The following is a 16957-nucleotide window of genomic DNA, read 5'->3' as shown; positions in this document are numbered from 1 at the left end:
AGGAAGGGGCCAGGAATCAAGGGATGTGGCCAACCTCCAGAAACTGGAATGGGCACGGAGCCTCTAGATGGAACGCAGATGGACATCAGCCTCATAAGACCCAATTGCGGACTTCTAACCCCCAGAACTATAATAAATTTGTGTTGTTTGAAGCCACAATTTTATGGTAATTTGTTACAGCCCCATAGGAAACTGATACATATGCTAATATACTGCCTGACACAGAGCAAGAGTGAAAGCAATTTGAGAAACTATTATCTAATCACTCCTTGTCTTTCCCCAAATAGGCCTTGGCAGGGCATGTGCCCCAGGACCTTTGCATATGCTACTCCTCCACTTGGAGAACCCTTCCTTCTCTTTTCTGTCTGGCAAGATCTTACTATTTTTCCAAGACTACTCTCTAATACCCTCTGAGCTTTTATGCTTTCTCCCAGCTCCCCAGAGTAAAGTTCGTTATCTCTTCATAGGTTTCTCCTCATCTATTTTAGTGTTTATCACAGATTGCAATTATCTTGGTGATTTTTTTCAACTCGGCTCACTAGACAGTGAGGTCCTTTGTCCTCAGGCTAAATCCATCTCCTGCAGGATGCTCACATAGGAGATTCTGAGGAAATGCTCTTTGGATGAGTGAATGAATGAAAGAGGGAATGAGTGAGTGAGTGAGGCCATGAAGGACAGCCAGGGATGGCGGCATTTCCGAAGGACGGTGAGACGATGACACCAATTCAACAGAGCCATCCGTTTCCTCACTGTGGCTCAGCGCTGTGCATTCTGGTTATCACAGACTTTGAGGGCCAGAGAGCAATGTCATAGTTTGAACTACAGAGAACATCAATGTAGGAGGTTGAACATCAAATAAAAACATTTTTAAATAAACCTTTAAATTAGAATAGTTTGGGAGTTACAGAAAAGTTGCAAACACAGTAAAGTGACTATCTGTGTACCCAGCTGCCAGTTTCCCCTACTGTTCACTTCTCACGTTAGTACATTTGTCACAACCAATGAACGAACCACTGTTCATATATTAACATGCTACTTTTAACGGAAGTCCATATTTTATACAGATTTTCTTGGTTTTCCTCTGATACCCTTTTTTTTGGTTCCAAGACCCCACCCAGGACACCACATGGCATTTAGTCATCATGTCTCTTAGGCTCCTCTGGGCTGTGACAGTTTCTCAGACTTTCCTCGTTTTTGATGACTTTGGCATTTGGAGGAGTACTGCTCAGGTGTTTTGTAGGATGTCCTTCAGTTTTTTTTTTTTTTTCCTGATGTTTTTCTTATAATGAGACTGGTACTGTGGGCTTTTATTTGGGGAGGGAACCACAGAGGTGAAGTTCCCTTCTTATCACGTCACAGCAAGGTCCGTGCCCACAACATGGCTGAGGTACTGTTTGCCTGGTCTCTCCTTCTAAAGTTGCTGTTTTCTTACTTTCCAATGGAAGTCGAGGTCCAAGAGAGAGACAACAGTTTAGTAATTGTTTTAGACTGTACTCTTTGGAAGAAAGTCGCTAAGTGTGGCCCTCATTCAAGGAGTAGGGAGTTCTGTACCTCCTCCTTGAGGGAGAATAGCTAACACAAATTATTTGGAATTCTTCTGTCTTTTCTAGTCTCTGTATTTATCCAATCATTTATTTAGATCAGTATGGACTCATGGACATTTATTTTCTATTGTGGGCTATAATCCAATACTATGCTGTTTACTGTTGTTGCTTAAATTGTTCCAACTAACCCTCACTGAAACAGAATTTAAAGATGTACTTCAGGCACAAGCAAAGGGATCCTAGCTGTAAGTTCTGAGCTGCAAGAAGGAAAAGAAATTGGTAACTGTGTGTTTGACTCTAAACTAATGTCGACTGTCTAAAATAATTTAGTAATTACTCATGGGGTGAAACAGGAAAAAATTAAACTTAAAATATACTACACAATTAAAGCATATAATTGAGAGGATGGGTGATTAAAGTACTCCAAAGTCCTTATGTTTCAAGGCAGCAAAGGAAAGATTTTAAAAATTAGACGTTATAAATACTCATGTTATAATTTCCAGGGTAATCATTAAAACAACAGAAACAGAATGAAAAGGAAGAAAAATGGAAGAGAAAAAAATAATCAGCCGTAAAGAAGCAAGAAAGGAGTGGAAAAAGAAAAACAAAAATAGGCATGACAAGCAGCACAAAGTGAGATGGAAGAAATAAATCCAGGTATATCAGTAAATATAATAAGTGTAAATGGACCAAATGATCTAGTTAAAAGACAAAGATTATCTTAAAACAACCACATTTTTTATTATGAAAAATTTCAAGTAGTATACAGAAAAGTGAGAAGAACAGTACAAAGAACACCCATATGCCTGCCATGTAGAGTCGACATTAACTATTAGGAGATTAAAAACACATGTTTTGTGTAGTAAACATTACATAATGAAATAAAATTTAAATGGCAGTAATGATGTAGTTTTCACTTTTGAGGCCAAGCTGATCTGGGTTCCCAGGAATTTTTAATCACGTAACTTATTTATGGGTTATTTATTCAAAGCCTGTCTCTCCAATAGGCTCTAGTGAGAAGGTAGGAACCCGGTCTACTTTTCTGATCACTGAATTTCTAAATATTTGTTTTCTCTAGTGGTAAAGGATTCAGCACAGTGCTTGTTACATAGCAAATATGTAATGTAGCTTAGCTTTTGCTTTAGTCCGTTGCTGCTGTTATTGAAAGTGTTCAGCAGAGGGGTACAAAATAAGCAAGCAATAATTGCTAGCTATTTATATTTATTGCTTACCATACGTCACAGTGCCTAGCACACATCATTCACCCATAAACATGTTTATAACGATAACAGTACTTTCATTATTATTCAAAGTCCCTAAGTGCTTGGCACTACAAAAGCAAGGGAAAATGGAAGTTTATTTTCATTAATTATTGAATAAAGTACTTAACACAACTGCTGGTCCCCATGGGCCCTGAAAACACAATCTGTAGGGACTGTCATTTCTGGGCGTCCCGGACCCGCCCCTCCTCCGGACCTGCGCGACGCCCCGCCCCCCGGCCGCCTGGCAGCCCCGCCCCCGAGGCCAGCGCCGCGCTTGCGTACTGCTCCGGGAGGGGTTCCTGGCGCGTATCTTCCCGCCGCCGGATCGCGCGCAGGGTCGAGCCATCCAGCCTGGTGCGTGCGTGCGTGCGTGCGTGCGTCGCTGCGTGCGTGCGTGCGTGCCGTGCGCTCGCCGGGCACCGCGGCCTCGCCCTCGCCCTCCGCCCCTGCGCCTGCACCGCGTAGGCCAACCCCCCCGCGCGCGCCCGCAACGACCCCCGCCCGCGCCCCGGCCGGCCCCCCCTTTCCAAATTTAAAGGGGGCGCAGCATTAACGCCTCCCGCCTCAGGTGACCTCCCAGGGGTCTCCCCGCCAGAGGTGTCCGGCCGCGGAGGAACATGGCGAAGGTGGAGCAGGTCCTGAGCCTCGAGCCGCAGCACGAGCTCAAATTCCGAGGTAAGCCGCAGGGCCGCCATCTTCGGCCGCGGGCCAGGCCCGGCCGCCCCGCGTCCCCGCCCGCGCTCGGGAGGGCCGGTCCGGCGCGGCGGTGACGTCGGCCCCCGCCAGCCCCGCGGCCCCCACCGCCCCCGACGGCGCTCCCGGCCCGCGCGCCCCCAGAACCGGGGACGGCTGCCTGCCTGCCGGGGCCCGGCGTCCGTGTGCGGGAGGCAGCGCCCCCTCTGCCTCCCCAGAGCCTCCCGTGCGCGCCTCGCCCTCGAGCCGCTCGGCACAGGTTCCAGTTTAACTGTCTAGTTACTGTCTAGTTGGTGCGATGCCGCTCGAGTGGAGGCGTCGGCGGCAGCCTTTGCCAGAAGGTTCTTCCGCTTCTCTCCACAAGGTTGACGTCTTCGCGTCTTAGGGCAGGTGTCACGTCCCCAGAGGGGCTGCCCGACCAGCCACGTCCCGGGGACAGCTGCAGTCAGTGCGGGTCGGGTCACAGGGTCACAGCGCGTGCGGGGTCGGCACGGCGCTCCCCGCCCAGAGGCCCGCTCCCCCTCGTTACTGTTGTCTGCACCAGAGGGGAAGCTCCTGGAGGACAGGCCCTTGTCGTCCTCCGCGGGCCGCGCAGCGCGTGGTGGCAGTCCAGTCGATGTCTGTCGACAGAAGGAACGAAAGGCGCGCCTGCAGCAGTGCGACGGACGCAACGCGGGACACCTCGCCCGCTGTCTTCCTGTGTCTGTGCAGCGCTGGGGGTGCCGGGGCGGGGACCTCCTGTTTCTCCCCAGGGCTGCCTGGAGCTGAAGCCGGAGGAAGCCCCGTGCGGCACGTGGGAAATACAAGCGGCACCAGGGCCCTTCCCAATGGGACCCTTTACGGTTCTTATGGTACTCCCCTCCTCCCTTCACCAAAATGTGAGCGCCAGGGCACCGTAGGGACCTCGTCTGACCTACCCATTGCTGCTTGTCCCACGTGCTGAGTACCTGCGGAGTGGGCGTGAGCGTGGCCCGGGACAGGCCGTGAGTGCACCGGCCAGACAAGCCCTGGCTCTCACAGAGCTTACTTTCCAACAGGGGAGACAAGACAGCGCACAGAATTTCAGGTGGTGGTCAGTGCTGACGTGATGAGCGGACACTTGAGATTGGACGGCCAGGTCCCCACACTGTCGCCAGCACCTGCCCACAGTAGGTGCTCGGTTGATACCGGTGCAGTGCGCGCCGGGCAGCCGCATCCCAGCTTTCACGTCCTGCCAGGGAGGAGAGTAGGGTAGCTTGGCCAAAGTTACCCGTTGTCAATTGGCTCATTTGAACCCAGACTTCAGAGCTCACACTCCTGGGAAGTACTCCAGATCTATGGCTGTCACTTTGCCTCCCAGGTTAACAATTTGAAATGACTCCGAATGTATAAAGAACCAAAGGTTTTCCAATGAAATGCAAGTAAAAGGAAAAGAGAAAAACACCGCCCAAACCTAACATGGACCGCGCTTTAGCTTAAGTGACTGTCATTGCCTCCTAGAGGGGAAAGGCTGGGAAAGGAACCTCGCCGAGGTGACGTGGAGGGCGATGGTTTCCACTCGGGCTGTCTGAAGTCTCCTACCACGGAAGCCTGGTGTGGCCGCTCTCAGGAAGTGGCACGTTCATTCATTTAGTCCACAGACGTTTTCTGAGGGCCTGTGTCAGGTACCAGGAGAAGATGGGTCCCATTCTCCCTCCACCCCCTCCTGTCTAGGGAAGGAAGCAGACAACAGAACCAGTCAGGACAGTGCAATGACGAGGTAATCGAGAGTGTTCCGAGAGCAATACGGTCAGCTCCCGAAAGAAGTGTCTTTGGACAGAGTTTAAAGGTTGAATGGAAGCAGGCCTAAAGGACTGGGTGGGGAGCGTGTCAGGCGAAGGAATTGCCTGTAAAGGCTGAGCTGACTGGGCTCCTTTGGGAAGCCACTAGTACTTGAAATGACAGGGGTAAAGAGCATTTGTTGGGGTCACAGGGCAAAGTAGGGATAAGGCTGGCTAGTAGACGGGTCAGATCTAAGGCCTTCTGTGCACAGATGCCAGTGTCCAAGGTCATATTGTGCTGCTTCTCCTCAGCCAGTCCTTTGATTCCTTCAACCTCAAGGCCCCCACCCCCAGTATTGACCTTGGGACTGGCCACTTCCCTCTCCAAAGCGTAGGACCAACTCCCTGGTGATGGGGATGGCCCTCATATCTGGCCTTGCTCTCTGGAGAAAGTTGCATCTTTTAGAAGGAGTGATAATGGTTTTTCAGCTGCTTTGTAAAATGTACAATATTATACTGAGATTGGTGGTTGTATTTAGACAACTGGTTTCATCATCTCAACTTTTTTACTTGAAAATTATGGCAGAAAAGAGTGCTCTCTCTGGCTCTGGGTTGGCCAAAGTAATGATGGCCAAAGTCACTGGATATTTTTGCTAGGGCAGTGGGCCAGAAGTCACGGTGTCAAACTGTTGAAGACTGTTGGCTCCTGACTTCAGAAGAGGCATGTGCAGTCATGTGTAAACCACTTTATGAGATTTGTTTGTTTGTTTTAAGCTGAGCACCACGACAAGGAAATGAGGGTAGAAGCTCCGTACCCTGGCTTGCTGGGTAGAGATCATTCACTGCAGGATGAGAATGAGCACATTTAACAGGTCTCTCCCAAGTTACTCAGGGTGATGACTGGCTTCCGTGGTTCTCTTAGATGAATCAAACATGTAAGCTAACTTTGCATGAGAAAGTCATAATTAAAATGTCTATCATCCAAAATAAACAGTTAGTCATCCTTTAAGTGCAGCCTAAGATGATAAGGGATTGTATATGTTGGGTTCTTTTTCACCTTGGGCGCTTTGTGTGATTATGTTGAAGTTAAGGATATTACAGAAGAAAAGAGAACACAGACTTATATGACCTCAGTCAGTCTTCTAGAAAATGCCATGCTGCATTGTGTCATGTATCAGAAGGAGAAAGACTGCTGGCCTCCTGAAAGAAGCATGACCCCATGACATTAGCCATGGTGAAATAGTAGAACCTCTTTTGGACTCGGGGGACCTTTCTGAAAGAGTTAAGCGTTTTGGTAAACCTGTGAAATGTGTGCTGTGTATTGTCGCACTTTCTGTTGATCTCATTTCTTCCAAGACCGAATCCTTTTTTTTCCATTTCCTCACTCTGAGGTCCCACTTGTTGCCCAGCCAAAGAGAGCTTTCTGAATGAGTCACTTTCAGGGCATTTTGTAATCTCTTCTTTTCCTCTCTCCTCTCCCTCCCCTTCCATCAGATTCCATCCATAGTAAATAGTATGTCATCTGTTTTCTTGGTTATTGTCCAAGACTCTTAATCCTTCTTCACATCCTAGCACATCCTTCCCCCCTTCTCACCCGCATGATAATGTCACTGTCAGAATGGTCTGTTAGCCATCTTTATGAGCTGATTAGTTAAGGTTTAAACCCACTGTGGACCCATTTGCCTTTGCTTTATTCTGAGACTAAACCAGTGGCCTTTAACACATCTCAGATAGTTGAGCTGTTGGTCATTAGGGCTATTAGGTGGGATAGCACCAATGGATTGGTGTGATTACCACTTGGGAGCAAATAGGAATGTCGGCACTCTGTAGGTGGTAGATAGGTTTGTATAGGAAAAGCATGCTTAGAATCATTAGTTCACCCCTTAAATTGATGTGTAATTTAATATTGTTTAGGAATCTAGAAAATATAAAATCCTGAAGATATAGTCCATTCAATGCAGTGATTATCTTTCAGAAGCTAAGTACAGCGTTTTAATTCTTTAGTGTAGCACCGATTTCCTTAACATTTCATGACCACGTTGAGCAGACTATTTTACAGCACAACAAAATGTCAGCAGTACGCTTAAGATTCTTTATGATAGTGGTTTAAATCCATCCCGAATAGATTATCTTCATTTATTTAATTATCAGCCAGCTTGCTCATCAAAAGCAAGTGGCACTAAACTTACTAAGCTTTAGTCAAACTTAAATCTTCATAGATTATACTATTTACTTCTGAGTTTCTGTTCCTGGGAGAAAAATGTGAACTAGAAGTTCACATTTTTTATCCACTTCTTTTCTCCACAGTTAACTCCTTCGGGAAAAAAAGGCTAGTTCTTGGTAGTGTGCCTATGTTTGGAAACTGGTGACAGTTCCTTGATCTGTGTGGTTGTAACATGCATCACAGTTATCTTCATAATTACCTGGTAACTTTGCATCCACGTGTGGATTTATTAAAATAATTAGTGTCAATTGATGCTTATTAAAGAGATGAACTCTTAAATATTATTAACACTGTCTTTTATTTATTAAAATTATATAGCATCTTTCCCTTCCAATGCTGAAGGCAAAATACTGAAAACTTTGACCCTACAATATTACCAGTAAGTAGTTGAAAATTCGGGGAGGAGTCAAGGGAGTAAACTATATTGATCATCACTGAAATATTACCTTAAGGCTCAATTTTTAGACTCTGAAACTTGAATTTTTACATAAGGAATTATCTCCAAGATTGCCTCACCTATCCCCCATTTGTATTTGAAAAATTTGTCATCTGAAGGATGACCATGCTTTGGAACAAATGAGCACAGCTTTCAGCAAGATGGCAAGAAAGACGAACACAAAAAGTGCTGAGTTCCATTAGTCAAGACGAGGTTGCCATTGAGTGTCTTTAATAAAATAAAATAAGAGGCTTCTGCACAGTTACTTTGCACTGGGGATTGTGTTAAAAACAAAGTTGCATTATGGTTTCCAGGCTTGCATCCTCCTTTTCTGTCACTTTAGGCTCCTTTCAGGCTGTCATCAGCATAGCATATCCAGAATTGCTTGGTCCTTGCTCAGTCAGTCTGTGCATTCTTTGAAGTTTTCACTTAACAGAACTTAACTGTTGGCTTTATAAAAACAAGAGTTATTTAAAGAGCTTTGTTGTGGAAACAAAGTTACTGAACTTGACAGTCATTTTAAGATTATTTTAAAAAATTATCAATGTAGCAAAATAGTATCTCTGGAATATCTTATTTTTCAAAATGTTAAATGTGTTGTTTTAACAGAAGCTGTTGATGTCTAGAAACAATGCCTTAGTATGCTTTAGGGTCCCTCCCCCTTGCATGGAAAAAAAAATCATTGAGAAAATGGCATAGTCCCGTGGGTAAAATCTTGAAGTGCTTTCTTTTAATAACGTTTTAGCATTAATTGCACAAAACCGTGAAGCTACAGAATGCCTTCCTAGAGTTTTCCTTCATCCTTTCATAGGAGTTAGTGTCAGTTTTTGACTAGCAGGTTAGTATTTCTCCTCATCTGTGTCAGGCGATGTGTTCAGTCAGGCTTTTGGTGTGTGTGTGTGTGTGTGTGTGTGTGTACACGCCCATGTAGGCACCTAAAGAATTGCTGGTGGGCGGACATTCTTACTGATGCCAGTAAGGTGTCTGAATTAGTACACAGTGGCGTTTCAGTAGGCTCCTCAACTTACGATGGGGTTACCTCCCAATTAAACCCATGGTGAGCTGAAAATATCCCAAGTGGAAAACAACGCATTCACTATACCTAACCTGCTGCCCGTCCTCGCTTAGCCCAGCCCCGCCGCCTTACCCCTGCTCGGACCCTGATGTTGGCCGACCGACCGGGGGCAAATCGCCTTGCTGCGGCTGCCCAGCCTGGCATCACAGGAGGATCGGATTGCGTATCGCTGGCCTGGCAAACGATCACAATTCAAAGTACAGTTTCTGCTGGATGTGTATCACTTTCACGCCATCGCACAGTCTAACCATTGTAAAGCAAAGACTGTCGGTAAAGGGGGTTGGAGAGAGCTAGGTTGAGACTGTTGTTTGTGCCTTTTTTTTTCAACTCAAGTTGTTGTCTTTTTTTTTTTTTTAATTTATTGGGGTGACAATTGTTAGTAAAATTACATAGATTTCAGGTTCACAGTTGTGTATTACATCTATAAATCCCACAGTGTGTTTACCACCCAGAAACAGTTCTCCTTCCATCATCATATATTTGATCATGTTGTTGTCCTTTCAGTCTTAGTTGTGGAGGGCACAGCTTAGCTCCAGGTCCAGTGGCCGTTGCTAGTTGCAGGGGGCGCAGCCCACCATCCCTTGCGGGACTCGAGGAATCGAACTGGCAACCTTGTGGTTGAGAGCCCACTGGCCCATGTGGGAATCGAACCGGCAGCCTTCGGAGTGAGGAGCATGGAGCTCCAACCACCTGAGCCACCGGGCCGGCCCTGTTTGTGCCTTTTGATTGCGCTTGAAAACTGCAATGGACCCCATACCGTTCACCTCTATTTGAATTGCTTGTGATGAGGCTTGGAACCTTCATGACTCTTATGTTCCTTGGGTTATCTTTAAAGGCTGGAGGGGACGCAGAGAACGGAGGGGAATAGAAAACTGAACCTAGGGGGCTGGGAGCAGAGGGCATATTTGTAAGGAGCGAATATGCTCCCCCAGACCCCCGGCGGGATGGGTCTGGACTTAAAGCAGTGGCCATAGTGGTGCTGACATTTATTTTGCAATATAAGGGAAAGAAAAGGTACTAAGAACGAACATTTCTAGGGACTAAAATGCTTAATTTCCAGATGGTAGTCCCCTATCTTCTAGGGGCTGTGGTGGATGCTTCATGTTCTTTATGAGTTAATCTGTGTTACAGTCCTGTGAGGTGAGTTACTCTGTGGTTAGGTCGCTTGCCCCTGGATGAGGCCACAAATGGTAAATGGTGGTGGCAGGACTTTACCCAGATTTGTCTAGTACCAGTGTGACACTATCAGCTCTTTAGAATGAGCTCATAAAGGGGCTCGTTCTTGGGGGAGGGAGACAGAATTTATAACCATTAAGGAAATGTTAGTAGCTGTCAGGATAATTTCTTAAGGATATTAATTAATTAAGAATTATACTTTGTGGAATATTTTAGGAGGAATTTCTTACCATACTTTTAAAAGTTCATATTAATGACTCCAAATTCCTTTTTGACTTGCCTTGTGAATATTCACTTTTTATATCAGATTTTGTTGGTGTTTATGATTCTGTTTATTTAGAAAACATTAACTTTCTGAGTAATTTGCAGTTCTGCCGTTGAGTCTTTGGAAAGTAGAATGAAACTCACCATGTGTGGTAGAGATTTCACAGGTTTGCAGATTTGTAAGGTGGGAATTAGAGAACTTTGAAAGGGTGCTTATTAAGCTAGGAGTGTCTAAAGTAAATGGCCTTACAGCTGCCACCTTAAACTTCACAAGTGAGTGCTCCTGACAGGCCACTGCCTTAGGCAGAGGAATAAAGGTGAGTTAATATGTAACTAGAGATTTCTCAAATGCTGAGAAAGATCAACTCAAGGTGAGTAACAAAAGGTGCTGCTTTATTCGGTCTGAGCTATACTTTGGGAAATCATAGATCGTTCTCCCAAATGGTGACACCCAAGCGTATGAATCAGATTGGAGAGGGTTTGCCGACATGCGTGGGTACAATAACTGCATAAGTGATGGTCCAGTTGGGAATATTTGGAGTTTCGACCTTTTCCAGAACTCCTTTGAGATTTCCTTTGTGGACAGATGACCACATCTTGTCTGGTGGAGTGGAACGTGATTGGGATACAGGGGTGGTTTGGTCACCCTGTCCTGAAAGCACTGGCTTGGGGACTAGGGAGGAGTCCTGGCCCTTAAAGTTTTCCGCCTCTAGGTGGTGTGGGGAGAGGAGAATACGGAGACGGGACAGTGATGGGCTGTCCCTCGTGGGGAGCTTAGAAAAAGCGGTGTTAATTTGCTTCATGGTTTGGATCTCACAGGGAAGGTGACATTTGAGATTTGTGACTTGGCAAGCTTATACTTGCCAAATGCACTAGGCATTTTCCTGTAAGTGCTCATTTAATTCTTACAACAAGCCTAGGAAGTAGATACAGTTATAATCATCAGGTTCATAACCCAAGTTATGAACCTGAATTAGAGGTGGAGCTAGGATTTGAACCAAGACCCGTCTGGCTGCAGAACCCGTGTTCTTTATCAGTACGTTGGCTGTACTTCTCCCTTAAAAGGTGAGTGGGAGTGTGGCTGACGGGAAGGCCCTCGGATGGCTTAGTTACTGTGTTGTTAGGAAGGTGAAAGGACTGGAAATAGGACCGTGGGAATGGAGAAAGAAGATCGAAAGAGGAACAGAAACAGAAGAAAAGGTGCTTAATTGTAATTGTAATCTGGTAGTGGCTTCCTTGGCACTGCTCACATGAAGTGCAGAGTTGTTCTGGAACATTACAGTGACTGACTGATTCAAACAATATTTTTCTACCAATTTTGTTTTCCCCCAGGAGCTTGTGTCCTAACTTGATCACTTCTGATTGTGTCATTTCTTTGTGTTGAAAACGATGTGCTAATATTAACATGACGCCTTCCCTTACCACCCCACTCCCTACTTGAAGTCCCTTATTTCCTTGATGTCTGCCTCACAAATGATCTGGGACAGTTGAGTACTATTTTAACCTTTTTGTGACATCATTCAACATTTATAGTGTAGTAGGAAAAAGGGAAGGGGAGGGCTGGTAATTGTCCTAAGGACTCAGTGTTATCATCATCTCACTTGAGGAAGGAGAGAGCCTAGGCCTGGGGCTTGGCGAAATGTGTAATTTGCACCCAGGTCTTTCAGTCTCTGAGCTCACGTGCTTCGCACTACAAAGGGGGCTTAGGCTCCTCCCCCTGCTGTTGCTTAGAGGTACTCAGCTGACCTCCTCAGCTTTGATCTCCTCTTCTGCTGGATGAGGAGGCCTGAACTCTACCCCTCTTGGTGTTCCTGCCAGTTCTAGCTTTGAGAAGGAGAGATGAAAGTTTATTCTAGCCAAAGAAGAAAGACGGAAAGCCCCTTGAGGGCAGAAACTGGGGCTTGCATTTCCCATAGTACAGTGCTTTGCACTCGTGGGCTCCTGAATTTTTTTTTTTTTTTTAAATTTTATTGGGGAAGGGGAACAGGACTTTATTGGGGAACAGTGTGTACTTCCAGGCCTTTTTTCCAAGTCAAGTTGTCCTTTCGATCTTAGTTGTGGAGGGCGCACTCCAGGTCCAGTTGCCATTGCTAGTTGCAGGGGGCGCAGCCCACCATCCCTGGTGGGAGTCGAACCGGCAACCTTGTGGTTGAGAGGACGCACTCCAACCAACAGCCATCCGGGAGCTCAGCGGCAGCTCAGCTCAAGGTGCCCTGTTCAATCTTAGTTGCAGGGGGCGCAGCCCACCCTCCCTTGCGGGACTCAAGGAGTTGAACTGGCAACCTTGTGGTTGAGAGCCCACTGGCCCATGTGGGTATTGAACCGGCAGCCTTCGGAGTTAGGAGCATGGAGCTCCAACCGCCTGAGCCACCGGGCTGGCCCGGCTCCTGAATATTTAATTAACAAACCCTCTTTTTCCTGTTTGAAGGTCACCATGAGCCTTTCCTGAGTATTCTTGGAGATATTCTCATCCAGCATTTTCCTGCACCTCCTCAAATTGTACAATTTGTGTATCACTTGTATGCTTAGTGTATGTCTTACTCTCAGTGCTTCATTTACTCATTGCTTTGTCTTCCCTGCTAGAATACAGACTTACAGATTTTGTTTCTTTGGTTTTTCCCAGTAGTGACTAATACAATATATTCTTTTCTTATCATTTTCTTCTCATAGTACCCCCAAAGAAAGGGATATAAGCCTGGACCTGGTTCTCTTTTTAGTGTTTAGTCTGACCATTTGAAATAGAAGCATGCACAAGAATAAAAAGAGGGATTTGCTGAAAAACCAAAGGTTTGTCCTTGTGGAGGCTGATTTGAATTCTCATTCTGTTGGTTGAATTGATTTGTTGGCATATAAATGTATCCTGATGGACTGCTCTGAAAATCTAAATTCGTGCTTTTTGACCTTTTTAAAGTCAGACACTGCTTTACTAATTGGATGAAGGAAAGCCATGAATGACTCCTTGGAGAATGTGCAGACGCACTCATTCAAAACTTCTCGTGTAATTTAGGAACGGGAGGCCGACTGTGGGCACCTGGTTGACCTCTCGTTTCGCTCCAAGGATGGCAGAGGGGGGAGAGTCACGAGAGGCCGTCTGGAGAAGTCCCGACCCAACTGGGTTAGTTCATTTGGGTCTTTTAAGTTTATGTTGTTGTTATTTTTTAAATGAGTGCCTTTGTTGCCTTTCTTCTCAAAGCAAGATTATTCCTTCTTTTTCCTTTGTGTACCTAACATGAGCACAGTGCTTGGATATTAGTCACTTTCAGTAAACGTTTGAGTGTTGTCTGTTCCACCTTTGAAAGAGATTAACTGCTTTCTCAGTCGTGTTTGCTATATGCACTCTGCTCCCTTCCCCTTCCTTCTTATCCTAGCAAGTTTCTGGAAGTAGTCGTCTTAACCTCCACTTTCTCACCACCATCCACTCCTAAAGTCATTGCCCAGGAGCCTAACTATTGCTTCACTGCTACGTCTGTTGCTGCAGTTTTCTTCTTCACCTTCTGTGTGTTCTGGAGCATTGGACACCTGTTGTCATCCTGCTTTTCACTCCCCTAGTCACTCCCTTTTGGCTTTCTCCCACCCATTTGCCACTTTTGCCCACTCCTCTGGAGTCCTCTTGGTAATGCTGAGGGTTACAGGTTTTCCTTCTTCCCTCTTCTTGCTCCTTTCCTCTCTCTCTCTTAGTTTCCTTCCCTCCCTCCCTGTTCCTTCTTCTCCTCCCTGTTCCTTTTTCCCCTTTGGGGAGCTCTTCTGCCAGTACCCTTGGCTTCTAACATCACTTACAGGCGGTCGCAGGCCTGCCGCTAGCCCACATATGGGGCCACAGGGACCTCAGATGCAGCATGCCCCACGCTGTACTCCTTACCACTCCCTTTTCCTTTTTTCTCCCACCTCCTCTTGCTGGACGCATCTCATTGAAGGGTACCCACATCCACACAATTGACCGACTCGGAGAGCCCAGGACCAAATCTGTCCCTTCTTCCTTACTTCCCCCGCTGGGTGACTGTAATAGCCCCTTAAGGGATCTTCCTGGCTGAACCCTCTCTTCTCTCCATACTCATGGCACGTTCAAATATGCAAATCTGAGCTTATCTCTTGCTTGCTTAAAATCATTAATGTCTCCCCGATGCCAAAAGAATAAGTTTAAACTCTTTACCAAGATCTAGAAAAGCGCTTGTGCCTGTTGCCCTTGCTCTCCAGCAGCTTCTTTCCTCGCGCTGCGCTCCGTCCTGTCGGCCGGCCTGGTCCCGGGGCTGGTGCATGGTTGTTTCCGCCACACAGGATGAGTTCATTCCTCCTCCGGTGTAACTACCTGCCCCCTCCCACTGCGCGGCAAGGCTCCGCACAGCTTCACTTCTTCGAGGTCACTTCCCGACCCTCTCCGCTCACACTGCCTCCCCTGTGCCCCCACACTCAGCACAATGAGTATTTGGTGACTGGACTTCCTTCGCCATTAATCAACAGGACCTTTGCCTTTTCTGAACTGTGTCTTCTGCCCGGGTCCCAGTGCCAGCACAGTGCATGGCACATGGCAGGTTCTTAGGGGGGTAAGGGTGTCTGGGTGTGAGCACACGGAGAAAGAAGGGGAGAGCTGTGTTACCGGTTAAGGAATGGTGCCGCCTGTCAATGAGGCCTGCATTTCACTCAGGACATGTTTAAAGACTTTTCTGCCAACGCTGGGCACTTTTCTCTTCTGCAAACATGTTCCTACCCCTCCTCCCTCCTATTCCTGACTCAGAACCACCTTCTCACCCCGTTCTTCACCCGTCCTTTCCATCCTTAAGGAATCTCGCTCCATTAGCCAGCTTCTCTGTTTCTGGTGCCTCACATTTCTCTTCCACTTCAGTCTTTCCCGGTGCCTATAAACATGCTTAAGTTTTCCCTTCCTGAGAAGAAGAGAAATCACATTCCTCCACATTTCCCCCGCCACTTCGGTGCATGCCCGTCTCCCAGGGCGAGTACATTTGCAGACGCAGTGAATCTCCATCACTGATCTGCGTCTCACTCCCCTGTCAATTCTGACTTCGTCCTTGCACTGAAACCCTTCTCAGTTCAGCAGATTTCTCTCTGCGACATTCGTCTTGACTTTTCTGGTGAGCTGCTCACTTCTTTATCATCCCTTCACTGGGTGTTGTCCTTTCCCAGGCTTCTGGCCTCAGTCTGCTCCATTTAACTTTCTCTGGATGTTATCGCACTAATAATGCCTTCCGCGCTCTCCCCTACACAGAAAGCTTCCAAATCTGTGTCCCCACGCGATCTCTAGGCTGACCCTTTACTGGACACCCCTGCCTACCTGGTTGTCACCAAACGACCTCAGACTCAGCGTGGTTCATACTGCAATCGGGATTTAGTTTCTCTTTCCTGTTGAATGGTTTCCATATCTTGGGAATGGCCCTTGCACCCAGTTAGATAAGCCAGAAATCCTCAACTCATCTCTTACTCCCCTTCTTCCACGCCTCTCATGTTTAGTCGGTCTCTTTTAGTCAGCAGCGGCTCCTGTTCCCTCTGGCTTCTTTGTATCCCCACTGCTATACCTGATAATAGGCTCTCTCCTTAAATAATCTTCAGGATTATTACCCTATGTCCCAACTTTCTGTCTCTTACTTTTCTCCCTACCTCCCTTACCCTACAAACTATCCTGTATACAATTTTCAGAGGTATTTTTCTAAAATTGAAATTTGATTATGTCATTTACTTTAAAATATTCATTGGCTTCCTAGATCTTACAGGTAGGTTATTTGTCAAAATTCTTATGCCAGCATCAAAGCCTTTGAAAATTGAGCCATACTATTTTTTTAAAACAATCTCAGCTTGTATTTTCTATTTTAAATAACTATAATATTTACAAGCTGTTTAGAATAACAAACAGATATACACACACACTTACCCACACACCATGAGTACACATATTTTTATCTCGGGTTTATACTGAATGCTGGTGCAGGCAATAAGTACTTTTTAGATCCCGTGATCAGAAAAGGGAAGCCGTTTTCCTTCCTCATACCATACCTAGAGTCATTTCCAATACTCTGCCTTCCATTTCCTCAGGCAGAGCTCATCGCCAGACTTGTACACTAGTCAGTTTTTACAGTTTATTTTTACTTAAGCTATAAGCTTTTATAAAGCATAAGCAGACATGATTCTCCGCCCCCCGTCCCCCCATTACTCAGTTCCATTTGCTCTCCCCGTGTGGCATCACCCGGGAAGGCCCTTTGCACTTGGATCACACCACACTAGGGCTTTGCCTGTAGCTCAGAGGGAATGCATGTGCCTTCCCTCAGTGTTCAGCTCTCCACCTTCTGCACCTCCTGCGTCTGCATAAAACCTCAGAGATGTAACTTCATACAGCATTCAAGGCAGTAAGTACTATCAGCCTGGCAGTTAAGAGCGTGAACTCGGGCCAGACTGCTTGGATGTGAATCCTGGGTCTGCCACCTAAAAGTCACATGACCTTGGGTAAAGTATTTAGCTTCTCTGTGCCTCAGATTCTTCCCCATGGGGTATGTTAGGAGAATCAAATAAGTTAAATGTAAAGTGTTTAGAATAGGAC

General features: G+C 46.3%; 1 protein-coding gene across 1 annotated transcript in view; it reads left to right on the top strand.

The window, feature by feature from the left end:
• Nucleotides 1-3115: 3115 nt before the first annotated feature.
• The window catches only part of VAPB (VAMP associated protein B and C), a 47636-nt gene continuing 33794 nt past the window's right edge, over nt 3116-16957 (top strand). The window contains exon 1 of the mRNA XM_033094749.1: nt 3116-3481. Coding sequence (XP_032950640.1) covers nt 3424-3481 — 58 coding nt within the window. The 5' untranslated portion in view covers nt 3116-3423. The remainder of the gene's footprint in view (nt 3482-16957) is intronic.

This window comes from Rhinolophus ferrumequinum, chromosome 23, assembly GCF_004115265.2.
Source record: "Rhinolophus ferrumequinum isolate MPI-CBG mRhiFer1 chromosome 23, mRhiFer1_v1.p, whole genome shotgun sequence".
Lineage (NCBI taxonomy): Eukaryota > Metazoa > Chordata > Mammalia > Chiroptera > Rhinolophidae > Rhinolophus > Rhinolophus ferrumequinum.
Note: the sequence above shows the minus strand (reverse complement) of the source record. Positions and strands in the feature narration are given on the sequence as shown.